General features: G+C 40.7%; 1 protein-coding gene across 1 annotated transcript in view; it reads left to right on the top strand.

Moving 5' to 3' along the window:
• The window catches only part of prkci (protein kinase C, iota), a 106,354-nt gene that overhangs the window by 42,581 nt on the left and 36,322 nt on the right, over positions 1-27,451 (top strand). Inside the window, 7 exon segments of the mRNA XM_061920818.1 lie at positions 2,824-2,874; positions 2,951-3,036; positions 6,191-6,328; positions 6,405-6,459; positions 6,799-6,854; positions 25,855-25,891; positions 25,894-26,030. Coding sequence (XP_061776802.1) covers positions 2,824-2,874; positions 2,951-3,036; positions 6,191-6,328; positions 6,405-6,459; positions 6,799-6,854; positions 25,855-25,891; positions 25,894-26,030 — 560 coding nt within the window.

The raw sequence follows: 27,451 nt of genomic DNA, 5'->3' as shown, positions 1-27,451 counted from the left end.
TGGGATGCAACTCAGTATTCTTCTTCCTCCAAACACGACCAGTTGAGTTTATACCAAAATGGATACATGGATGATACAGCAGAGGATTGGGAGAATGTCATGTGGTCAGATGAAACCAAAATAGAAGTTTTTGGTATAAACTCAACTCGTCGTGTTTGGAGGAAGAAGAACACTGAGTTGCATCCCAAGAACACCATACCTACTGTGAAGCATGGGGGTGGAAACATCATGCTTTGGGGCTGTTTTTCTGCTAAGGGGACAGGACGATTGATCCGTGTTAAGGAAAGAATGAATGGGGCCATGTATCGTGAGATTTTGAGCCAAAACCTCCTTCCATCAGTGAGAGCTTTGAATGGTTGACCAAATACTTATCTTCCACCATAATTGACAAATAAATTATTTAAAATTCCTACAATGTGAATTCCTGGATTTTTTTTCCACATTCTGTCTCTCACAGTTGAAGTGTACCTATGATGAAAATTACAGACCTCTGTCATCATTTTAAGTGGGAGAACTTGCACAATCGCTGGCTGACTAAATACTTTTTTGCCCCACAGTATAACGGACAATAAACTTCAATAGTGGTGAAAAAGTTGCATCAGGACAGCCCTAATCAAAACACAGCTATAGCTTTATTTCTTTTTTTTTTTAACACCACTGTTATGGTTGGAGCATGCAGGTGTACCTAATGAGGTGGCCGGTGAGTGTGTTGAAGAATATCAGTCCGCTCATTACTTGTCTGTTCTCTCCTTGTGTTTGAACGCCAGCATAAGACAAGCATGTTTAATCATGCGCTGATCTGTGAACAACACCTTTTTGTTGCCCGACAGCTACTTTGTGTCTATTCTTGGTGCGTTTGACAAAGAACGGCATGCATGTCGAGGTCAGAGCTGAATCTCTTGTATGCATTGGGGAGGGCTGTGCCACGTTTGATTGACAGGCGTCGTGTGTCGCGTTGTAAGACCATGGGGGTAGTGTTGACAGGGCCATTAATGTTAAGTTCTAATCAAATCAGAGGTGGGGTTGTCAAGAGTTCAGCAGATGCCTGCATGGCGGCGAAGGCTGAACTGGAACAGAGGAAGGCGACGCAGCAGCGGGGGGTTGCCAGGTTTTGCTCGCTAATGAGCTTCTCGGCCGCGGCCCACGCCTCGCCTCTGACTCACACTAACACTGCCCCTGGTCTCGAGCTGTGTCTCGCGCTCACACACACACACACACACACACACACACACACACACACACACACACACACACACACACACACACACACACACACACCTCTCTAAGGTCATGTTTGTGTGGCACAGCAGGAACATGAATGTCAGACCCCAGGGGCAGATGTACGTTTGCTACAGTTTGTCTTAACTGCCTAGCTCAGGGGTCACCAACGTGGTGCCCACGGGCACCAGGTAGCCCGTAAAGACCAGATTAGTCGCCCGCTGGCCTGTTCTAAAAATAGCTCAAATAGCAGCACTTACCAGTGAGCTGCCTCTATTTTTTTAATGTTATTTATTTACTAGCAAGCTGGTCTCGCTTTGCTCGACATTTTTAATTCTAAGAGAGACAAAAATCAAATAGAATTAGAAAATCCAAGAAAATATTTTAAATATTTTGGTCTTCACTTGTTTGGATAAATTCATATATTTGTTTTTACTTTGCTTCTTATAACTTTCAGAAAGACAATTTTAGAAAAAAAATACAACCTTAAAAATGATTTTAGGATTTTTAAACACATATACCTTTTTACCTTTTAAATTCCTTCCTCTTCTTTCCCGACAATTTAAATCAATGTTCAAGTAAAAAAATGTTTTTAATTGTAAAGAATAATAAATAAATTGTAATTTAATTCTTCATTTTAGGTTCTGTTTTTTGGACGAAGAATATTTGTGAAATATTTCTTCAAACTTATGATTAAAATGAAAAAAAATTCTTCTGGCAAATCTAGAAAATCTGTAGAATCAAATTTAAATCTTATTTCAAAGTCTTTTGAATTTCTTTTAGAATGTTTGTTCTGGAAAATCTAGAAGAAATAATGATTTGTCTTTGTTAGAAATTTTGCTTGGTCCAATTTTTTATAAATTATGACAAAGTGCAGATTGGATTTTAACCTATTTAAAACATGTCACCAAAATTCTAAAATGAATCTTAATCAGGAAAAATTACTAATGATGATGTTCCGTAAATTCTTTTTTAAATTATTTCAAAAAGATTCAAATTAGCTAGTTTTTCCTGTGCATTTTTTTCGGTTGAATTTTGAATTTTAAAGAGTCGGAATTGAAGATAAACTATGCTTCAAAATTTAATTTTCATTTTTTTCATGTTTTCTCCTCTTTTAAACCGTTCAATTAAGTGTTTTTTTTCATCATTTATTCTCTACAACAAACCTTCCGTAAAAGGAAAAAAAATATACGACGGAATGACAGACAGAAATACCCATTTATATATATATATATATAATATATATATAGTTATTTATTTATTTATTAAAGGTAAATTAAGCAAATTGGCTATTTCTGGCGGCCCTGCGATGAGGTGGCGACTTGTCCAGGGTGTACCCCGCCTTCCGCCCGATTGTAGCTGAGGTAGGCGCCAGCGCCCCCCGCAACCCCGTAAGGGACAAGCGGTAGAAAATGGATGGATGGATGGATGGGCTATTTCTGGCAATTTATTTAAGTGTGTATGAAACTGGTAGCCCTTCGCAATAATCAGTACCCAAGAAGTAGCTCTTGGTTTCAAAAAGGTTGGTGACCCCTGGCCTAGCTGATGTCCGTAATAGACAGAAAAAAGGCTTAATAAAATGAAATGGCTTCTCTTCCACCACAGTGTTCCCGTGTGTGCCAGAGAAACCGGGCATGCCGTGTCCCGGGGAAGACAGTAAGTTCAACCACTCTGCACCGTTTCATAAAAGAAGGAACTTTGAACAATCTAACCTCGCCTTTCTCCCTCGTAGAGTCCATATATCGGCGAGGAGCGAGGCGCTGGAGGAAGCTCTACTACGCCAGCGGCCACGCCTTTCAGGCCAAACGCTTTAACAGGGTACAACATCACATTGATTATTGATTCTGCAAAGATGTGTATTTGTGGGATGTATATTTATTAGGGGTGTAACAGTACACAAAAATTTTGGTTTGGTACGTACCTCAGTTTAGAGGTCAGGGTTCGGTTCATTTTCGGTACAGTAAGAAAACAACTAAATATACATTTTTTTTGGTTATTTATACACCAAATTTAAAAATCTTCCACCAAAAATATTTTTCTTAGTGGAAGATTTGATGTGAAGTAATGGGAACCTTGGATAGGTCAATAATTCATAACAACATTGATTTTGATTCAGTATTATATAATAGAATAGAATAGAAAGTACTTTATTGATCCCTGGGGGAAATTCAGCACCACAGTTCGCTCACAATAGACAATAATAATAATAAATAATATAATATACCGTATTTCCTTGAATTGCCGCCGGGGCGCTAATTAATTTAAAACCTCTTCTCACTCCTGCGCTTACTAAAGGCATGCGGTAAAAGTAAGCATGCGCTAATTATTTTAAAACCTCTTCTCACTCCGGCACTTACCAAAGGCATGCAGTAGAAATTTGAGTGTGATGTTAGCTTGGACCTTAAATCCTACTGAATAGCTCTTAATCTTCTTCCCTTTATGCGATTTCAAATTACCGGTATTGAAATCAGCCTCCTCCATTTTGAAAATGACGACAGGGGAAGTGGCACTTGTGACGTCACGGGTTTGACCCGCCGGTAATACTAAGTATGCGCTAATTATTTTGCCTGTTCAGTAATTCAAGGCAGGCGCATACTATATACCCTGCGGCAATTCAAGGAAATACGGTATATAATATATTATATATAGATATATAATATATAAATAATTTAAATATATTCTACATATACTACATATATTCTACATATGTTCACGTTTTGAACAATGACAGTTTGAAAGAAAAAAACAGCTTTGTTTTATTAGTCAACATTGCAACTTTTTCTAAATTACATTTAACCTTTAAGCTTTTTTATTTCACTTTTTTTATGTTTTGGTTAATTTTAATAGTATTTTTAGAATGGGCCATGGGCCTTTAAAACATTAGCTGTGGGCCGCAAATGGCCTCGGGGTCACACTTTTGACACAAACATTAAATCTGATAAATCTATGGATAAAAAGCAGAGACATGCGCTCTCTCTGGCTCTGCCCCTCCCTCACCAATGCTGCTGCGCGCGCAATTTGTTTTGTTTTTTAACCTTCTTAACACTGAACGTACATTTAAAATACACGCAACCATAACTCGAGGTGCCGGACGTTTGGGGTGCTCTGCCCGGGCGGCCCCGCGGGGGGGGGATTTGGGTCCGGTGAGGGAAGGACGTGTGGTCAGGACCTAACAGCGACCGGGCTAAGTCATAGACTGACCATACATCCTCTTTTCGTCAGACATGTCCTCTTTTGCAGGGCTGTCAGGGCGGAGTTTTTTAAATGCCCCAAATGTCCGGCATTTTGAGTATTATTTACACAACGTGCAGTACGCTACCTAATATGTCCGTGTGGAAACTCGTTCGGTACAACTCCGCACCGAACCGGAAACCCCGTATCGAAACGGTTCGATAAAATACCCGTACCCTTACTTATACCCCTAATATTTATATTATTACAGTATATTTCAAACCCATACAGATAACTTCCTGCTTCTCAGTGCGAATACCCATAACTTCTTTATTAGACTTAGACTTCCTTTTTATTGTCATTCAAATTTGAACTTTACAGTACAGATAAGAAAAAAAATTCATTGCATTAGCTCATGGCAGTGGATCTAACATAATAGTGTGAGAGTCCAGTCCATAGTGGATCTAACATAATAGTGTGAGAGTCCAGTCCATAGTGGATCTAACATAATAGTGTGAGAGTCCAGTCCATAGTGGATCTAACATAATAGTGAGGGAGTCCAGTCCATAGTGGATCTAACATAATAGTGAGGGAGTCCAGTCCATAGTGGATCTAACATAATAAATAGTGTGAGAGTCCAGTCCATAGTGGATCTAACATAATAGTGTGAGAGTCCAGTCCATAGTGGATCTAACATAATAGTGTGAGAGTCCAGTCCATAGTGGATCTAACATAATAAATAGTGTGAGAGTCCAGTCCATAGTGGATCTAACATAATAGCGAGAGTCCAGTCCATAGTGGATCTAACATAATAGTGAGAGTCCAGTCCATAGTGGATCTAACATAATAGTGAGAGTCCAGTCCATAGTGGATCTAACATAATAGTGAGAGTCCAGTCCATAGTGGATCTAACATAATATTGAGAGTCCAGTCCATAGTGGATCTAACATAATAGTGAGAGTCCAGTCCATAGTGGATCTAACATAATAGTGAGAGTCCAGTCCATAGTGGATCTGACATAATAGTGTGAGAGTCAAGTCCATAGTAGATCTAGTTAATAGTGTGAGAGTCCAGTCCATATTGGATCTAACATAATAGTGTGAGAGTCAAGTCCATAGTGGATCTAACATAATAGTGTGAGAGTCCAGTCCATATTGGACCTGACATAATAGTGTGAGAGTCAAGTCCATAGTAGATCTAGTTAATAGTGTGAGAGTCCAGTCCATAGTGGATCTAACATAATAGTGTGAGAGTCCAGTCCATAGTGGATCTGACATAATAGTGTGAGAGTCAAGTCCATAGTAGATCTAGTTAATAGTGTGAGAGTCCAGTCCATATTGGATCTAACATAATAGTGTGAGAGTCAAGTCCATAGTGGATCTAACATAATAGTGTGAGAGTCCAGTCCATAGTGGATCTAACATAATAGTAAAAGTCCAGTCCATAGTGGATCTAACATAATAGTGAGAGTCCAGTCCATAGTGGATCTAACATAATAGTGAGAGTCCAGTCCATAGTGGATCTAACATAATAGTGTGAGTCCAGTCCATAGTGGATCTAACATAATAGTGTGAGTCCAGTCCATAGTGGATCCAACATAATAGTGTGAGTCCAGTCCATAGTGGATCCAACATAATAGTGTGAGAGTCTACACTTTTCCACAGTTGCTACTGGAAAAGCTTACTAGAAGCTCCTTATTGCTCTGTTCAGATCGAATTTGGGATGTGACTTCTGGGATAACGTCTATTTGTTCCTCATCCCTTTTTCTTCTTTCTCTTTTTCAACCCCTTCTTCTGGACAGAGAGCGCATTGTGCCATCTGCACGGACCGAATCTGGGGTCTGGGCCGACAGGGCTACAAGTGCATCAACTGCAAATTGCTGGTGCACAAGAAGTGCCACAAACTGGTCACCGTGGAATGCGGGCGGCCGATGATCCAGGTGAGGACGCCGCTCCTTGGCATCCTGTTCGATTTTGTACTTTTTCTTCCCTGACTTGTGTGTTAATGTTGTTTAGGAGCCAATCATGCCTGGACACCCATCAAATCAGTCAGACCATACAGAACAGCCAGGTAATGAGGCACATGCTTCTTCCACCATGGCACTTGTACAGCTGTTTGGTGTTGGTTCTTAGTGTCAATCTCACACCAAGATGCTCTCAATTATGTTTGTGGTTGAAGTTTATTTCAAACACTCAGTGGCTCCTGTTTTGTTGCTGTATTCTCAAAGAGGTTGAGTTGGGAAATTGCACAATTGTTCTGCCCAAGCAGAAGGAGAAATGATTCAGAGCCAGCAGGGCTGTGAACAACGTGTGCGACTGTCTCTCACCTACTTTCTCTCCTTCCTTTCCTTGCCTCCCCTCTCCTGCTGTCTGCCTGTCTGACACGTTTCTCTCCCACCCTCTTATTCAGGCCCTCAGAATAAAGACTCCAGAGAAAGCTTGACTTACGATGGAGAGGAGAAAGAGGTGAGCTCTTTTCTTTTTTTTCTTTTCTTTTTTCAACCAGCCCTGTGTGACTCATGCTCTGTCAACAGGGTTTGTTGTATTTGCAAATGTGTGTGAATGTAACCTGAACATCCTTGACCAGATACAACACAAACATATGACCTCAGGGCATTCAATGGACCGCAACTGGACTGTTTGGTTTGTCTTAGAAGACGTTTCGCCGCTCATCAGTTCGTGCTCATAGACTTGGATTGGTCGGACCTAGTCTGCCCTGAGATGACAGGATGAATGAGAACCTTCATCGACAACAATATGACCGTTATATTGATAATCAAACATATATAATAATTAGGGGTGGGCAAATTAATGCGTTAATTACGCGTTAACTCATCAATCTATTAACGCCGACAATTATTTTATCGCACATTTGCGTATGTTGTTTACATGCTTTTATTTTGTTAACGCCTTTTCTTAACAAGATGGCCTCTCCCGGATGTACTTCGGCGTCTAGGGGCTCTTGGTAAAGATGGAACATTTGGCAAAAATACCGGACAATTCTGCAAATTTCATGGCTGGCTTACAGCGTGGTCACTCCGGGATCACTTACGACCGCCAGACAATTCTGAATGTGGATAGATCGGGCCGTTTTGGACTGAATGAGGCGTGCTTGCTAGACCGGCTAGCTAGCATGGGAATACTTTGCCGGCTACATCCAGCGGCTTGTGAAGCAGCGGAGTATTTGTGTTGTCTGTCTATTTATGAATAATGCAGACCAGGAGTGTTGGCTGAGTTCTTAACGTTTGCTTTCAGAGCGTGCATATCACAACATACAAGATGCCGTCATGGCGACACAACCTATACCGGGCTACCGCGCATGCTCGTCACTCCTGTTGCATGCAGGGTAAACGGTGGAAAATAAAATGTGTCAAAACATGCACCACTACTGTGTTGCCTGTAGGGGTGTTACTATAGGAAACCCATGTCACAGTTATTTTTATTATTATCGCGGTATTGTTTTATGTGCTCAAAAAGTACTTGTACACACACTGAAATATTTTGAACAAGTTTTTCAGTAACTTAAAAAGACACTGTTAGAAAACCCACTTTTTTTGCATGTTTTGTGTTTTTTATGCTTCACTGATAAGTCTCCCATCCAAAGGCAAAACCTAGTAACTCACTTTTAGCTGATTTTGAGAAAACAAAGGAAAACCAATCCATCTTGATGCTGTCTTACAAAGATCTACAAAGTCATCAAACGTATAGATGTTTTCTTGAGCTTTCATTTTCTTGCCGATCGAGCCATGGATTGAATCTGCTCTCATGAACGTGTGTCCTTTCTCCAGATATTTAATCACAATCTCGGGTGGGCCCCATTCTGCGTTTGCACATTGGGTAAGAGCCGTGTACAGGGTCCAGTTTTTATTTTGACCTCCACAGTTATCTGCCCAAAAGAGTATGCAAGGGGAAGAATCAAGAACAATACATTTAAAGGGGAACATGATCACAATTTCAAAAGGGTTAAAAACAATAAAAATCAGTTCCCAGTGGCATGTTGTATTTTTTGAAGTTTTTTTCAAAATTTTACCGGTCTCCGAATATCCCTAAAAAAAGTTTTATAGTGCTTGATTTTCGCTACTTGCAATGCCACTATCCATTTCCCTGTGACGTCACACAGTGCTGCCAATGTAAACAAACAATGGCGAATAGCACAGCAAGATATAGCAACATTAGCTCGGATTCAGACTCGGGTTTAAGCGATTCAACAGATTACGCATGTATTGAAACGGATGGTTGGAGAATGAAAGTATTGAAGAAGAAACTGAAGCTATTGAGCGAATAGCTATTGACGCTATTCATAGCCATAGCATGGCCGAATAGCTGCGTTAGCATCGCCGGTAAAATGTGCGGACCAAACGATCAGGACTTTCGCAACTTGTGACACTGGAGCAACTTAAATCCGTCGATTGGTAAGTTTTTTTTTTCGCATTAAATGTGGGTGGAAGGAAACGTGATATAGTTGCAAATGCATCTGCAAGTTATCCATACATCTCTGTGCCATGTCTGCTTTAGCACCGCCGGTAAATAGCATGTTAGCATCGATGCAAATAGCATGTTAGCATCAATTAGCGTAGCATGTTAGCATCGATTAGCTGGCAGTCAACATCAACAAAACTCACCTTTGTGATTACTGTGACTTTATCGTTACAAATGCATCTGCAGGTTATCGATACATCTCTGTGCCATGTCTGCTTTAGCACCGCCGGTAAATAGCATGTTAGCATCGATTAGTATAGCATGTTAGCATCGATTAACTGGCAGTCACGCCACGACCAAATATGTCTGATTAGCAAATAAGTCAACATCAACAAAACTCACCTTTGTGATTTCGTCTGAATTTATCATTGAAAATGCATCTGCAGGTTATCCATACATCTCTGTGCCATGTCTGTCATCGCCGGTAAAATGTGGAGACACTTTGGTACATTCAATGGGGGTCTGGCGGCAGACACTTTCGCATCTTCGGACCAGTGGTGCAACTTGAATCCCTCCCTGTTAGTGTTGTTACACCCTCCGACAACACACCGACGAGGCATGATGTCTCCAAAGTTCCAAAAAATAGTCGAAAAAACGGAAAATAACAGAGCTAAGACCCGGTGTTTGTAATGTGTTGAAAATGTAAATGGCGGCTGTATTACCTCGGAGACGTCACATTCTGACGTCATCGCTAAAAGACCGATAAACAGAAAGGCGTTTAATTCGCCAAAATTCACCCATTTAGAGTTCGGAAATCGGTTAAAAAAATATATGGTCTTTTTTCTGCACCATCAAGGTATATATTGACGCTTACATAGGTTTGGTGATAATGTTCCCCTTTAATGAAGGTGCTTGCAACGTCCTGGGCCAATCTTCCAAATATCCCCTCGTGCCATAATATCACATAATCAGGTTGACCGTCGGCCCCCATTCGTGCAAATGTCTCATTAAAGACAATAAGGCGACTGACAAAGAAGCTCCGATTGGTCCCTTGAGATACTAGGTTTTTCTGTTGTATCTACGCGGTTAAGTGGTAGTTGCTAGGTCCTGCCTGCGCGTAACAGCTTACTTACGGAACAAATTACAATATCGCATACACTAATGCAGGGGTAGGGAACCTATGGCTCTAGAGCCAGATGTGGCTCTTTTGATGACTGCATCTGGCTCTCAGATAAATCGGAGCTGACATCGCTTGACACGATAATTAATGAATAATTCCACTTGTTAAAAATAATGTTCATAATATAAAACATTCTCATGCTTTTTTATGTTCAAGAAGTTGCGTTAATGGTAGGAAGTTATTTTTTTGTACTATTGGTTAGTGTGGGGCTTGCCCTCCTGGGGGTTCTTCAGACCACCAAGCACTGATATGAGAGCCTGTTTTAGGGTTACAATATTGTTTTATTTTTCAATAAATCTCTCAGTTGCTTTCCAGCAATTGTCTTTTTCTCTTTCGTTCTCGCTCGCGCTCTGGCTCCAGCCCCAACCCTGTCTCTCCTCCTGGCTGCTGCTTATAACAGAGCAACAGGTGATTAGATAACAAGGCCCAGATGGGCCATCTACGCACCTGTCACTGATTTCGAGGCCGGTCCTGGCACACCCTGCTTCGCTGCAGGCCCGCAGGCCACGTCCCCTCCACAGTTGGCATCAGAATAACAATGTTATTCCAAAGAATAAGAGACTTATTATACTCTAGAAATGTTGGTCTTACTTAAAAATGCACACGTTTAGTTGTGTTCAGTGTTAAAAAAAATATTATATGGCTCTTACAGAAATACATTTTAAAATATTTGGCTTTCTTGGCTTTCTCAGCCAAAAAGGTTCCCGACCCCTGCACTAATGTAAAGCATATCACCTAGGAACTCCAAAATTATTATCAGCTCAGTTTTGACCAAAATTGTGTTACTGGGTTTTGCCTTTGAACGGGATAAGTTTTCTGGCGGGCGTTATGGCGTCCAACTTTTTTCAGCGGGCCTTGAACACCTCTATCATATTCTTCAGATTATAGAGCAGTCACAAAAAAGAGCACAGGTGGTAGGTTTAATGTGCAAAATGTGATTGCTTCTTCGTTGCTCAGGCCGTAATGTGTTTTTTTTAACGTTTATTTGGTGTATGTTGTTAACAGAAGAAGACGGTATTGTCTCTTGTATTCATGTTAGCATTTAGCCAGCGCGCTAGCACCAGTCGGTCTGTGAGTTTGTCGATCATGTATTTTTTTGTAGTTTTATCTTATAACAGTAAACCCAACCATCGTTAATATTGTTTATTTTTGCATACCTAGTTGCCACATGCCCGCATACACTATGTTGCCAAAAGTGTGTGGCCAACCATCCGAATAATCAGAATCAGGTGTCTTAATTAATAAATATAAATAAATGAAAAAAATCACTTTGCCCGGCCACTGGTGTATAAAATCAAGCACTTAGGCATGGAGACTGTTTCTACAAACAGTTGTGAAAGAATGGGCCCCTTTCAGTGATTTCCAGCTTGGAACTGTCATAGGATGCCACCTGTGCAACAAATCCAGTCGTGAAATTTCTGATGGACGTGTCTGGGTTTGGACGTTGCCAGGACAACGTTACATTTCAGACTGCAGTGTGCCGAGTGTGAACTTTGGTGGAGGAGGAATCATTGTTTGGGGTTGTTTTTCAGGAGTTGGGCTTGGCCCCTTAGTTCTAGTGAAAAGAACTTTGAATGCTTCAGGATACCAAAACATTTTGGACAAAGGAACAGTTTGGAGAAGGTCCCTTCCTCTTCCAACATGACTTTGCACCAGTGCACAAAGCAAGGTCTATAAAGACATGGATGACATAGTCTGGTGTGGATTAACTTGACTGGCCTGCACAGAGTCCTGACCTGAACCTGATAGAACACCTCTGGGATGAATTAGAACGGAGACTGAGAGCCAGGCCTTCAGTGAGTGACTTTACCAATGTGCTTTTGGAAGAACGGTGAAAAATTCCTAGAAACACACTCCGCAACCTTGTGGACAGCCTTCCCAGAAGAGTTGAAGCTGTAATAACTGGAAAAGGTGGACCCAGATCATATTGAACCTTATGGGTTAGGAGTGGGATGGCACTTCAAGTTCTTATGTTAGTCAAGGCAGGTGGCCAAATACTTTTAGCAATGTTGGGTTGACTTTAATTGTTTTAACAAGCACCCTCTCTTTGTGTGGCCATGTCCACACAGACACGGATACTTTCAAAAACATATATCTGAAGTTAAAACAGTCTCCGTCCACACGTGAACGCATACACTGCTGGCATGCACATTTTGTTTAATCATAAGCCTTGAAAAGCTGCCACAGCTGACTTGGTGTCATTAGGACTGTTTTTTTTTTACATATTAGACATAAAATGACATGTACATTATCTTTAAAATCAGCCCACACATTTACAGAGCCGGAGGAACATTATGAAGCTTTTTTTTTTTTAAGTGCCTAAAGCGAGCATATGTGCCTGTGCTGCTATGAAACCCAACACTTGTTTATTTATTTATTTATTTCGGCAATCTTCACATAAAACAAAGAACAACAACAAAAAAAGACAAAAAAAAAACACTCATTTGAGCAATGATTGAGCCGAAAGGGTGTAGGTTGAAGCAACGCTTATATAAACCTACCCCATCACAACAAGAACAAGGTTCAAAATATATAAAATCTAAAACATGCTTCACTTATATTACTTTTTTTTCTAAACAATATATAAGCAACATATATGTAGCACACGTCTCATATACACAGTATAACATTTAAATCAAACATATACATTTGTACACTTATATATATATATTATATACACAATTTATTTAAATTCCATATAAAGTGTTAGCCCTGCGATGAGGTGGCGACTTGTCCAGGGTGTACCCTGCCTTCCGCCCGATTGTAGCTGAGATAGGCGCCAGCGCCCCCCGCGACCCCGAAAGAGAATAAGCGGTAGAAAATGGATGGATGGATGGATAAAGTGTTAATATATACATTTTAATATAACCTATATGTATAATTATGAAATCATAAATTGTATTTATATACATATTATATATTATTGTCTTTCTAAAACAATGTTTGCTCTTCTTTCTTATATTTACTAATGATAAATGATTTAAAAAGCTTGTGGAATTATTAATTCCTATAATCAGCAACACGGTGATATATTACATGTACAGTGAAGTGTACGTTATCTTTCAAATCTGCGCGCACTAATAAGGAGCCAATAAAACCTCTTGAATGTTGAAGTGCCTCAAGCACGCTTACACGCCTGTGCTGCTGCAAAAATTATGACACAATTAATCATCCATATGGTGACATATTACATGTGCCATGAAGTGTACATTATCTTTAACATCAGTTCACACTATCAAGGAGCTCAGGAGACATTTTTATTATTTTGCACGCCTGGTCGCGCCCACATCTACACAAAGAGGACCAACACACATCAGTAAAAACCTTGTTGTTAAAGGGGAACATTATCACAATTTCAAAAGGGTTAAAAACAATAAAAATCAGTTCCCAGTGGCTTGTATTTTTTTTAATTTTTTTTTTAATTTTTTACCGGTCTCGGAATATCCCTAAATAAAGTTTTAAAGTGCCTCATTTTCGGCTCTCTGCGAAGACTCTGGCCATTTCCCTGTGACGTCACACAGTGCTGCCAATGTAAACAAACAATGGGAATACCACAGCAAGATATAGCGACATTAGCTCGGATTCAGCGACTTATGCGATTCAACAGATTACGCATGTATTGAAACAGATGGTTGGAGTGTGAAAATATTGAAGAAGAAACTGAAGCTATTGAGCGAATAGCTATTGACGCTATTCATAGCCATAGCATGGCCGAATAGCTGCGTTAGCATCGCCGGTAAAATGTGCGGACCAAACGATCAGGACTTTCGCATCTTTTGACACTGGAGCAACTTAAATCCGTCGATTAGTAAGTGTTTTTTTTCGCATTAAATGTGGGTGGAAGGAAACGTAATATAGTTGCAAATGCATCTACAGGTTATCCATACATCTCTGTGCCATGTCTGCTTTAGCACCGCCGGTAAATAGCATGTTAGCATCGATTAGCATAGCATGTTAGCATCGATTAGCTGGCAGTCATTATCAACAAAACTCACCTTTGTGAATTTGTTGACTTTATAGTTGCAAATGCATCTGCAGGTTATCCATACATCTCTGTTCCATGTCTGCTTTAGCACCGCCGGTAAATAGCATGTTAGCATCGATTAGCATAGCATGTTAGCATCGATTAGCTGGCAGTCATTATCAACAAAACTCACCTTTGTGAATTTGTTGACTTTATAGTTGCAAATACATCTGCAGGTTATCCATACATCTCTGTGCCAAGTCTGACTTAGCATCGCCGGTCAAATGTGGAGACACTCTGGCACATTCAACGGGGGTCTGGCGGCAGACACTTTGGCATCTTCGGGCCAGTGGTGCAACTTGAATCCCTCCCTGTTAGTGTTGTTACACCCTCCGACAACACACCGACGAGGCATGATGTCTCCAAGGTTCCAAAAAATAATCAAAAAAACGGAAAATTACAGAGCTGAGACCCGGTGTTTGTAATGTGTTGAAAATGAAAATGGCGGGTGTGTTACCTCGGCGACGTCACGTTCTGACGTCATCGCCTCCAGCGCGATTAACAGAAAGGCGTTTAATTCGCCAAAATTCACCCATTTAGGGTTCGGAAATCGGTTAAAAAAATACATGGTTTTTTTTTCTGCACCATCAAAGTATATATTGACGCTTACATAGGTCTGGTGATAATGTTCCCCTTTAAGTAAGGGTTAAAAACATTAGATAATGTCACACCTTTCTTATTAAACAAAGCAAAAAGTCTTACTTCTCTAAGTTGTTTCTTCACCTAGAGATTAGGATATGGCCTTTTATTAATATCTCGATATTTTTAAGCCATGTCACGATACACCATATATATCTCCATATCTTGCCTTGGCCTTGAATGAATAATTGATGCATATAATGACAGCAGTATGATGATTCTATGTGTCTACATTAAAACATTCTTCTTCATACTGCATTAATATATGCTACTTTTAAACTTTCATGCAGAGAGGGAATCACAACTAATTCAATTGACCAAAAGTGTATTTATTAAACAGTTATTAAAGCGGTGGCACAAACATTCATGCCATTTCCAAAACAGAAAGTGCAAGATTGTCAGAGACATTTTAAAACAAGCTGACCTGCAGCTCGTGCAGAACTCTGCTGCTCGTCTGCTAACACAATCAATTTTAAACTCTTTTTATTTGTTTTTAAATGTCGAAACAACCTCACGCCAACATATCTCTCCGACCTCCTTCAGCCTTACTGCCCCACCCGATCCCTAAGATCAGCCGATCAGCTGCTACTGACGGTCCTTGACCCAAGTGTAAAAAATATACAACATAAAGTAGCAAGAAATACGTCAATAATGATTAAAGCCAAGTATGTTCTAGACCAAAAATCACTTCATATTCTCTACTGCTCACTAGTGTTACATATCTGAGTTACTGTGTAGAAATATGGGGAAATAATTACAAAACTACACTTCATTCACTAACAGTGTTACAAAAAAGATCAGTTAGAATAATACATAATGTTGGATATAGAGAACATACAAACCCTTTATTTATTGAATCAAAGATACTGAAATTCCACGACATAGTGGAATTGCAAACAGCTAAGATTATACACAAAGCAAACTATAACCTGCTTCCCAAGAATATACAACAATTCTTCTCAACAAAAGAAGAGAAATATAATCTTAGAGAAAAATGTCATTTATAACATTTGTATGCACGTACAACACTTAAGACCTTCAGTATATCAGTATGTGGAATTAAATTATGGAATGGATTAAGCAAAGCAATCAAACAATGTACTAATATGATCCACTTCAAGAAACTCTTCAAACTGGAAGTGTTTACAAAATACAAAAAAGAAGAACTATGATAAACATTCTGATTTTACTCACCCATTCATTCTCAAAATAATCTGACTTATCTCATCGTATGGAATAAAACTTGCTTCACCAATTATTTATTTGTTTATTTATTTTTATCGTGATTACTTATTACTTAAGGAGTATACATTGTGAATACATTGAGAACAGGAAGTGAACAAAAGTTTTAGCAAGTGTTATGTAAAGAAAAGGAGTAGGATTAAATAAGCTCTGCTTCTTCCTACTCCTTTTCGAACATGTTGAAAAGAGAAACTGGAAATTGTGACGTATCTTGTTGTATGCTTGCATGTTCGAAATAAACTCAACTCAAGGCTGAAGCTTAGAGGTGCTGCTGCTCCCAAGCTCTGGAACGACCTACCTCTGAGTATTAGACAAGCCTCCTCTCTTCCTGTTTTTAAATCTCTCTTAAAAAACATACTTTTATTCCTTGGCTTTTAACACTAAGTGATATCCATCCTGCAAAGGCGCCCCATTATACACCTGCTGTGAACCTGTTTTTATGATTTATTTTTTTATCATGTTCTGTTTGTGTTGTGTTGTTTGCTCGGTCCTCGTATTATCTTTTAACCTGTCCATTGTACAGCACTTTGGCTACCCCTGTGGTAAATTTTAAACGGCTTTATAAATAAAGTTGATTTGATTTGAAGCTATTAGTGCACTTTTGTGCATGATGTCACTAAGATGACATATCAAAACAACACTAAATTAAAGTGCACTTTTTCTACAGAACGCCACTACAATAGTTTAAAACAAATAAAGTGCACTTTTGTGCATGATGTCACACAAGATATTTCAATAAGTGTCAAATAAAAATGAGCTGCATAATAGGAAATCAAATAGTGTATGTCAGGGGTGGGCATTACGTCGATCTCGGAGGGTGTGTCAGTCGATCTCAAGCCAGGCATTACAAATATACATAAAAATGAGCAATCATCAATCATACCAAGACTTCACTTTCGTCAGTTGTTTGACATTCTCGGCACCCGAGGATCTTGTGAGATGACGCTGGCTGCTGCGAGCTCATATTTAAGAAAAAAATCACTAACAGGGCGGACGCAGAGAAACACATTTTATTTCTAGAGACTCCGTACCTACTGTCAAAACTCTAAAGACCGACTGCACAGTTCCTGTCTTCACCATAAAAAACCTGTTCCATCCTGCCTGTGCTAACAAAATAAGAGTCTCAGAAAGCTAGCGTGCACAAGCTAGCAAGCTACGGAGTTTGATGCCAATGTATTTCTCCCCCGCCCTCAGCGACCGCTTTCTCACTTGCTTGCCCACCCGCACACTCACTGACGTCACTCACCTTCTGCCAGACATTAAAGGGCCACACACATATGCTACTCTCATAACAAAGTGTTTGAAAAGGAGTATGCAAGTTGGACAAATGAGATGCCAAATCCAACCACTTTCATGTGGTATTGGACAGAAAGGAGGACTTTTTTTCCCCTCCATTTGAAAATGCGGACGTTATCAGCACCACTGTCTAATTCCAATCAATGCAAGTCATCAGAATCAAATACACCAACTTATATTCTTGTCTTCATGAAAGAAAGGAATCTATGTGTGTTAAACATGCTTGTATTATCATTAAACACCATTAACTTGTTAACAAAAATGTCTCTTTCATAAATAAATAAATATAAATTATAAATAGGAATGAGGTAGATCTCCTCGACTTGGTCAATTGAAAAGTAGCTCGCCTGCAGAAAAAGTGTGAGCGCCCCTGGTGTATGTCCTTCGCTATGTGGTTATCTTCTTCTGTTATTGACTATTTTTTTCATACGGTGTTGATGCGGAAATGGAAGATGCCAGGCTCAATTGGGTCAGTGCTGGTTGCTTTGGCATTTTGTTGGTGTGGCGCCGGCCAGAGATGTTGACATGCGGAGTTTCAAGCACTCTTCACTCTCTAGCGGGTGAATTTTCAAATGATGCTACAAATTAGCAGTAATGCTACTTTTTGTAGCAACGCTTCTGCCGCATACCTGACATATCACGGTTGTCTGTTCAACATCTTCGCGCTTGAAGCCAAACCACCGCCAGACGATGGACCCCCTGCTGTTTTTCTTGGGAATTAATTCTTCCTTCATTTGTTACCAGATTCGCACCTTCTTTCTAGTGTAGTGCAATGTTTGCAGCTAAAAGCAACTGCGTGAGAACGTATACTCCAATATCACATTATAGTCATTTTCTACATCGCACAGAGACAACCCCGCAATGCATTGAGTATATTCTATATATCGGCCAGCCCTACTAGAGATCCAACCGGGATCTTATTCAAAACAGTTAAGTCATTGGCGCTGGCAGGACTGTCACAGCGTCTTTCAAAGCCTATTTTGATTAGTTATTTCATCATCCATCCATCCATTTTTTACCGCTTTTTCCCTTTCGGGATCGCGGGGGGCGCTGGCGCCTATCTCAGCTACAATCAGGCGGAAGGCGGGGTACACCCTGGACAAGTCGCCACCTCATCGCAGGGCGTCTTTTCATCAATCCACAGTAAAAGTAGCAGTATTTTAACGTTTAAACATCCAATATGCCCTCTCAGTGTTTTTAAAGTTAAAGTACTAATGATTGTCTTACACCAGGGGTGTCAAACTCAAATACAGAGTGGGCCAAAATTCTGAACTGAACAAAGCCGCGGGCCAAAGTTGATTGATTGATTTTGATTGATACTTTTATTAGTAGATTGCACGGTCCAGTACATATTCCATACAATTGACCACTAAATGGTAACACCCCAATAAGTTGTTCAACTTGTTTAAGTCGAGGTCCACGTTAATCAATTCATGGTAAACAACATGGTTGAACAACTTAACCTTTAGTAGGGACCCAAACAAGTTTTGCATTGAATATTGAACAAGCAAGGCTTATATAACTTTATAGTGACATGCAAAATCGAGGTTTGTTGGTAGCGGGGGTGTATATTGTTGTGTCCCGGAAGAGTTAGTGCTGCAAAGGGTTCTGGGTATTTGTTCTGTTGTGTTGATGTTGTGTTACAGTGCGGATGTTCTCCCGAAATGTGTTTGTCATTCTTGTTTGGTGTGGGTTCACAGTGTGGTGCATATTTGTAACAGTGTTAAAGTTGTTTATAAGGCCACCCTCAGTGTGACCTGTATGACTGTTAACCAAGTATGCCTTGCATTCACTTGTGTGTGTGTGTAGAATCCGCATATATTACGTGACTGGGCCGGCACGCTGATTGTATGGCGGAAAAGCGGACATGAGAACAGGTTGTAGAGGACGCTAAAAGCAGTACCTTTAAGGCACGCCGGCCATATTGTTGTCCCAGTGGAAATGGGGAGAAATTCAGCAGAATGGTTGTCCTGGTAGATTTTTTGGGGGGGGGGGCACTGAAATTCGGGAGTCTCCTGTTGCCAAGTATTAGAATTAACGGTGAATGCACCGCCGCTGTATAATACCGGCGGGCCAGCTCTAATGTTAATTTAATATTGTCTCAAGTGCCAAAATAAATAACATGGCGGGCCAAATTTGGCCCGCGGGCCAGAGTTTGACACCCATGTCTTACACACACTAGGTTTGGCGAAATTATTCTCTGCATTTGACCCATTACCCTTGATCACCCCCTGGGAGGTGAGGGGAGCAGTGGGCAGCAGCAGCGGTGGCCACGCCCGGCAATCATATTGGGTGATTTAACCCCCAATTCCAAGCTATTATGCTGAGTGCCAAGCAGGGAGGTAATGGCTCCCATTTTTATAGTCTTTGGTCTGACTCGGCCAGGGCTTGAACTCACAACCTACCCATCTCAGGGCGGACACTCTAACCACTAGAAAGCCAGCAAGGCAGTGCTATTTTTTTTATATATTGAGCTTTAGAAATAACATCAGATGAGTACTAGTCTCTGTTTGAGCCGTGTACCCGCTTACGCTGAGGAGAGTTTTGAAACTTTTCGCCTTGGCCAGCGTTTAACAAATTTGTGTTTTTAAGGACGAAAATGTGTGATTGCTCGTAGACAAGAGGCTTAAACGCAGAGGAAAGTATATGTTTCTATAGTGTCTGTGTTCATGTGGACATGGCCGAAAGCGTCTGTCCAGTAACACGCACAGAACTTGCCACATAAAAGTCCACAAGTTATTTGGGTAATGATAATAATGGCTTTTTTGCCGATATCTGATATTCCGATGTTGTCCAACTCCTAATTACCGTTTCCTATATCAACTGATTCAGTCGTTGATTGAACACATTATTATGCCTTATTTTGTTGTGATGCCCCGACGGATGCACTAAACTAGGGGTAGGGAACCTATGGCTCTAGAGCCAGATGTGGCTCTTTTGATGACTGCATCTGGCTCTCAGATAAATCGGAGCTGACATTGCTTAACACGATACGTAATGAATAATTCCGCTGGTAATCACAGTGTTAAAAATAACGTTCAAAATATAAAACACTCTCATGCTTTTTTATGTTTAAGAAGTTGCATTAATGGTAAGAAGTCATTTATTTATTATTGGTTAGTGTGGGGCTTGCCCTCCTGGGGGTTCTTCAGACCACCAAGAACCTGTTTTAGGGTTACACTAATGTTTTATTTTATTTTTCTCTCAGTTGCTTTCCAGCAATTGTCTTTTTCTCTTTCGTCCTCACTCGTGCTCTGGCTCCAGCCCCGACCCCGTCTCTCCCCCTGGCTGCTGCTTATAACAGAGCGACAGGTGATTAGATAACAAGGCCCAGGTGGGCCATCTACGCACCTGTCGCTGATTTCGAGGCCGGTCGTGGCAACATCCTGCTTTGCTGCAGGCCCGCAGGCCACGCCCCCTCCGCAGTTAGCTTCAGAATAACAATGTTATTACAAAGAATAAGAGACCAATTATTCTCTGGAAATGTTGGTCTTACTTAAAAATGCACGCGTTTAGTTGTGTTCAGTGTAAAAATATATATTATATGGCTCTTAGGGAAATACATTTAAAAATATTTGGCTTCTTGGCTCTCTCAGCCAAAAAGGTTCCCGACCCTTGCATTAAACAATGTAACAAGGTTTTCCAAAATAAATCAGCTCAAGTTATGGAAAAAAATGCCAACATGGTACTGCCATATTTACTATTGAATTCACAAAGTGCATTATTTTTTTTAAACATGCCTCAAAACAGCAGCTTGGAATTTGGGACATTCTCTCCCTGGGATAGCATGAGGAGGTTGAGGTGGGTGGGGTTGAGTTGAACGGGGAGCGGAGGGTGTATATTGTAGCGTCACGGAAGAGTTAGTGCTGCAAGGGAAACTGAGTATTTATTCTGTTGTGTTTATGTTGTGTCACGGTGCGGATGTTCTCCCGAAATGTGTTTGTCATTCCTGTTTGGTGTGGGTTCACAGTGTGGTGCGTATTTGTAACAGTGTTAAAGTTGTTTATAAGGCCACCCTCAGTGTGACCTGTATGGCTGTTGACCAAGTATGCCTTGCATTCACTTGTGTGTGTGAAAGGCCGTAGATATTATATGATTGGGCCGGCACACGAAGGCAGTGCCTTTAAAGTTTATTATTATTCCCGTGTACACAGCGGCGTTTTAAAAAGTCATGCATTTTACTTTTCGAAGCCGATACCGATAAGTTTGAAACCAATACCAATCATTTCCCATATTTAATTTTAAATCATTTATCGGCCGATAATATCGGCAGTCCGATATTATCAGACATCTCTAGTAATTATTACAAACATTTAAAAATGTCTGCTCTAACATTTATGCTAGCCTGTCCTCCAAAGTAGTTTGACCGTGTCCCGTAGGGGGCGCCAGAAATGTCAAACAGTCATGAGATGAGATACCGACACAAACAATGACGATCAAAACTGTTGTTTGATATAGTGAGAGTGTTCAGACGCAGGCACCTTTGCAGTGCAGCGCATATTGATTTCCTATGTTGGAGCTAATGAAGTAACCTTTTATCACAGCTCTCAACAGCAGAAGTCTGATTAAAAGCGATTGTTTGGGCCGAGTGTTGAGGTGGGGGCCAGTTGTTCCACTTGGAAGACGCATAGAGAAGGCGTACACACGCGGATGGACCTAGATAAAAGAGCCCGAGCCTTCAATGATGATATCTGCGTACTGGGACAGGCGTTAGACGGATAGGCGGTGGAAACAATTTGCTGGTTTTCTGCAGAGGCAGACAAGGGAGAAAGATGGGAGAGTGTTGCCTGTAGTAAAACAGAAAGCGCCACATCAAGCCAAAAATTACTTTTCCATTGTAATTACCGTATTTCCTTGAATAGCCGCAGGGGCGCTAATTAATTTAAAACCTCTCCTCACTCCGGCGCTTACCAAAGGCATGCAGTAAATTCAGGCCTGTGCTTATAAATTTGAGTGTGATGTAAGGATACCATCATGAAAAGCACATTTAATAAAAAAAACTTTATAATGGTCTTACCTTTACTTATAAATGAAGTCCATGCGCAGCTTCTTCTGATCAAAAGCATGGATAACTTGTTTATAGAAGTCTTCCTTATCTTTCTTCAGTTTTAAAAGTCTCTGTCTCGATGGAGATCTTCCTTTATTACCTCCTGCTTCGATTGAAAGTCCAGTTTAGAAAACTGTTTTAGTTTGGATATGTAATCCTCCATGTTAAAAGTGCAAGCGTGAGGAAAAAATAAACGATCGCTGCTCACTTTTGCTGCTCGTTGTCACTTCTACTGCAGCCGAGTAGTCGCAAGAAGGATCACTAGCGCCCTCTACCACCAGGAGGCGGGAGTCATTTAATGACTCATATTTGACACACGTAGCTACGGTATATTAATAAAACATAGCTGCTTACTGTTCTTTTTAGCATATTCAATAGCTTGGACCTTAAATCCTACTGAATAGCTCTTAATCTTTTTCCCTTTATGCGATTTCACATTATTGAAATCAGCCTACTCCATTTTGAAAATGATGACAGGTGAAGTGTCACTCGTGACGTGACGAGTTTGACCCTGCGGAAATTCTAGCCATGCGCTAATAATAATAATATTTGCGAAACGAGTTTGACCCGGCGTTAATCCTGAGCCGGCCGTAATGCTAAGCATGCGCTAATTATTTTGCGAAACGAGTTTGACCCGGCAGTAATTCTAGGCAATTCAAGGAAATACGGTATGAGAGTTTTGTGTTTCAGTAAAGCAGTCATACAGATACCATCCTCTACCTCAGGGGTCGGGAACCTTTTTGGCTAAGAGAGCAATGAAAGCCAGATTTTTCAAAACTTATTTCCGTGAGAGCCATATAATATTTTTTAACACTGAATACAACTACATGCGGAATTAGTCATGACTTACCGTGTTAAGCAATGTCAGCTAATATTTATCTGAGAACCAGATGCAGTCATCAAAAGAGCCATAGGTCCCCTACCTCTGCTCTCCATCATTGTTTGTCAACCTTTTTCTGAGCCGAGGCACATTTTTGTACTGAAAACATTAAAACCCAGCAGCTGATATTGACAATTAAAAGTAATTCTCGCAATTGTTTGATATGAATTTCCACCATAACCAAGAATGCATGACTATAGCTCTTGTCTCAAAGTAGATGTACTGTCACCACCTGTCACATCACACCCTAACTTATTTGGACTTTTTTGCTGTTTTCCTGTGTGTAGTGTTTTGCTTCTTGTTCTGCACTCCTATTTTGTTGTTGATTGTCATGGCATGTACGGATGTACTTTGTGGACGCCGTCTGCTCCAAACGCTGTAAGTTTTTGCTGTCGTCCAGCATTCTATTTTTGTTCACTTTGCTGCCATCCATCCATCCATTTTGTACCGCTTATGGTCAGTTTTAGTTTTGTATTGCCTTCCGTAAGCGTCAATGCCTTATCTTATCGGCACTCACCTTTTGTTTATTTTTGGTTTCAGCATTAGACACCCTTTTACCTTTTTATGCGCCTGATATCCAAAATGTTGGTGTCTTGTTGCAAGGTGGTGTTTTTAATTTTCTAACAATACTTGTTTCTTTTTAAAGCGTGTATGACAGAGAACAATAATAATAATTATTTCCAGTCGTAGTGACATGTTATTCCAACCACTGTTCAGTGTTTTTTTTTAATATATAGTTTTAGGACCTTGTTAATTTTTTTACCCCGCTGTTTCTTTCGCTACATTAGGACAATGTGAATGTACAAACACCGTTTCCATATAAGTTGGGAAATTGTGTTAGATGTAAATATAAACGGAATACAATGATTTGCAAATCATTTTCAACCCATATTCAGTTGAATATGCTACAAAGACAACATATTTGATGTTGTAACTCATAAACTTAATTTTTTTTTGCAAATAATAATTAACTTAGAATTTCATGGCTCCAACATGTGCCAACGTAGTTGGGAAAGGGCATGTTCACCACTGTGTTATATCACCTTTTCTTTTGACAACACTCAATAAACTTTTGGGAACTGAGAAAACTAATTGTTGAAGCTTTGAAAGTGGAATTATTTCCCATTCTTGTTTTATGTAGAGCTTCAGTCATTCAACAGTCCGGGGTCTCCGCTGTCGTATTTTACGCTTCATAATGCGCCACACATTTTCCATGGGAGACAGGTCTGGACTGCAGGCGGGTCAGGAAAGTACCCGCACTATTTTTTACAAAGCCACGCTGTTGTAACACGTGCTGAATGTGGCTTGGCATTGTCTTGCTGAAATAAGCAGGAGCGTCCATGAAAAAGACGGCGCTTAGATGGCAGCATATGTTGTTCCAAAACCTGTATGTACCTTTCAGCATTAATGGTGCCTTCACAGATGTGTAAGTTACGCATGCCTTGGGCACTAATACACCCCCATACCATCACAGATGCTGGCTTTTGAACTTTGCGTCTGGATGGTTCGCTTCCCCTTTGGTCCGGATGACACAATGTCGAATATTTCCAAAAACAATTTGAAATGTGGACCCGTCAGACCATAGAACACTTTTCCACTTTGCATCAGTCCATCTTAGATGATCTCGGGCCCAGAGAAGCCGGCGGCGTTTCTAGATGTTGTTGATAAATGGCTTTTGCTTTGCATAGTAGAGCTTTAACTTACACTTACAGATGTGGTGACAAACTGTATTTAGTGACAGAGGTTTTCTGAAGTGCTCCTGAGCCCATGTGGTGATATCCTTTAGAGATTGATGTCAGTTTTTGATACAGTGCCGTCTGAGTAATCGAAGGTCACAGTCATTCAATGTTGTTTTCCGGCCATGCCGCTTACGTGGAGTGATTTCTCCAGATTCTCTGAACCTTTTGATGATATTATGGAGCGTAGATGTTGAAATCCCTAAATTACTTGCAATTGCACTTTGAGAAACGTTGTTCTTAAACTGTTTGACTATTTTCTCACGCAGTTGTGGACAAAGGGGTGTACCTCGCCCCATCCTTTCTTGTGAAAGACTAAGCATTTTTTGGAAGCTGCTTTTATACCCAATCATGGCACCCACCTGTTCCCAATTAGCCTGCACACCTGTGGGATGTTCCAAATAAGTGTTTGATGAGCATTCCTCAACTTTATCAGTATTTAATGCCACTTTTCCCAACTTCTTTGTCACGTGTTGCTGGCATCAAATTCTTTGAACATCAAATATGTTGTCTTTGTAGCATATTCAACTGAATATGGGTGGAAAATGATTTGCAAATCATTGTATTCTGTTTATATTTATATCTAACACAATTTCCCAACTCATATGGAAACGGGGTTTGTACCACGCACACACACACACACACACACACACACAGCAGGCCTAGACAGGAGGAAGACACATTGTAGGTACACAGAACATCAGAGGGTCAAATGTGCGATAAAATGAGAGCAGACAGTGTTGACAAACAATCAAACACTTTTATGTTAAAACTGAACAGATGTTTATTGGGATAAGGTAAACATCTGTTCAGTATTTTAACATAAAAGTGTTTGATTGTGAGGCATCAAAAGCCACAAAATGCAAGGGGTCCATTAGACCCACAAACGCTGGCTGAGTAACAACAATATGAACATTACACAAGGGTTAAATGATTCTATCTATTGACAGTAATGACTCAGAAAGGGGCGATGGACATCACCAACCATCTTTCTGTCCCTCAGGCGCGGAACAGCCGAGACACGGGCAAGTCGCCATCGAGCCTGGCTTGGCAGACTTCGACCTGCTGCGGGTGATCGGGCGCGGCAGCTACGCCAAAGTGCTGCTGGTGCAGCTGAAAAAGACGGAACGCATCTACGCCATGAAGGTTGTCAAAAAGGAGCTTGTCAATGACGACGAGGTGAGCCACTGGATGTAGGAAATATCCTTTTCTCTTCATATCGGGGTTTTCCCGAACCTCGATCCCAAACCAGTCCCAAGTATTGTGATTTTTCAAAATATTGAGGACCGCAAAAAATATAATTATTTCTGAAGAGCAGAAATCTGAGCAAGTGTGGAAAAAAAGTTGAAGGCCCAGAAGGATGAGGTTGAGAGGGTGGTAGAGAGGAGGCATGAGGGAGCACATCCGTCTGGCTGCAGACGGCAATAATTGAGTAATAATATGGATAATAGCAAACAATTTTATTGTGCGTAAAATACATTTGGAGTTGCTCAGAAAAAAAAAAATGTCCGCTTGAGTTTCATTTATTTTCAAAATATAATGTCTGCTTGTAAAACATATTTTTCTGTCTTCAAAATCTGCCTTTGCCACCTCAACATTAAGACACAAATATAACAATCAATCAATCAATCAATCAATCAATGTTTATTTATATAGCCCCAAATCACAAATGTCTCAAAGGACTGCACAAATCATTACGACTACGACATCCTCGGAAGAACCCACATAAGGGCAAGGAAAACTCACACCCAGTGGGCAGGGAGAATTCACATCCAGTGAGACGCCAGTGACAATGCTGACTATGAGAAACCTTGGAGAGGACCTCAGATGTGGGCAACCCCCCCCTCTAGGGCACCGAAAGCAATGGATGTCGAGCGGGTCTATCATGATACTGTGAAAGTTCAATCCATAGTGGCTCCAACACAGCAGCGAGAGTTCAGTTCAAAGCGGATCCAAGACAGCAGCGAGAGTCCCGTCCACAGGAAACCATCCCAAGCGGAGGCGAATCAGCAGCGTAGAGATGTCCCCAACCGATACACAGGCGAGCGGTCCATCCTGGGTCCCGACGAGCGGTCCATCCTGGGTCTCGACTCTGGACAGCCAGTACTTCATCCATGGTCATCGGACCGGTGGAGGGGGGGGACATAGGAGAAAAAAGAAAAGAAGCGGCAGATCAACTGGTCTAAAAAGGAGGTCTATTTAAAGGCTAGAGTATACAGATGAGTTTTAAGGTGAGACTTAAATGCTTCTACTGAGGTAGCATCTCCAACTGTTACCGGGAGGGCATTCCAGAGTACTGGAGCCCGAACGGAAAACGCTCTATAGCCCGCAGACTTTTTTTGGGCTCTAGGAATCACTAATAAGCCGGAGTCTTTTGAAGGCAGACTTCTTGCCGGGACAAATGGTACAATACAATCGGCAAGATAGGATGGAGCTAGACCGTGTAGTATTTTATACGTAAGTAGTAAAACCTTAAAGTCACATCTTAAGTGCACAGGAAGCCAGTGCAGGTGAGCCAGTACAGGCGTAATGTGATCAAACTTTCTTGTTCTTGTCAAAAGTCTAGCAGCCGCATTTTGTACCAACTGTAATCTTTTAAT

The sequence above is a fragment of the Nerophis ophidion genome, linkage group LG14 (genome assembly GCF_033978795.1).
Source record: "Nerophis ophidion isolate RoL-2023_Sa linkage group LG14, RoL_Noph_v1.0, whole genome shotgun sequence".
Classification (NCBI taxonomy): Eukaryota; Metazoa; Chordata; class Actinopteri; order Syngnathiformes; family Syngnathidae; genus Nerophis; species Nerophis ophidion.
This window is presented reverse-complemented; position numbering and strand designations above follow the sequence as displayed.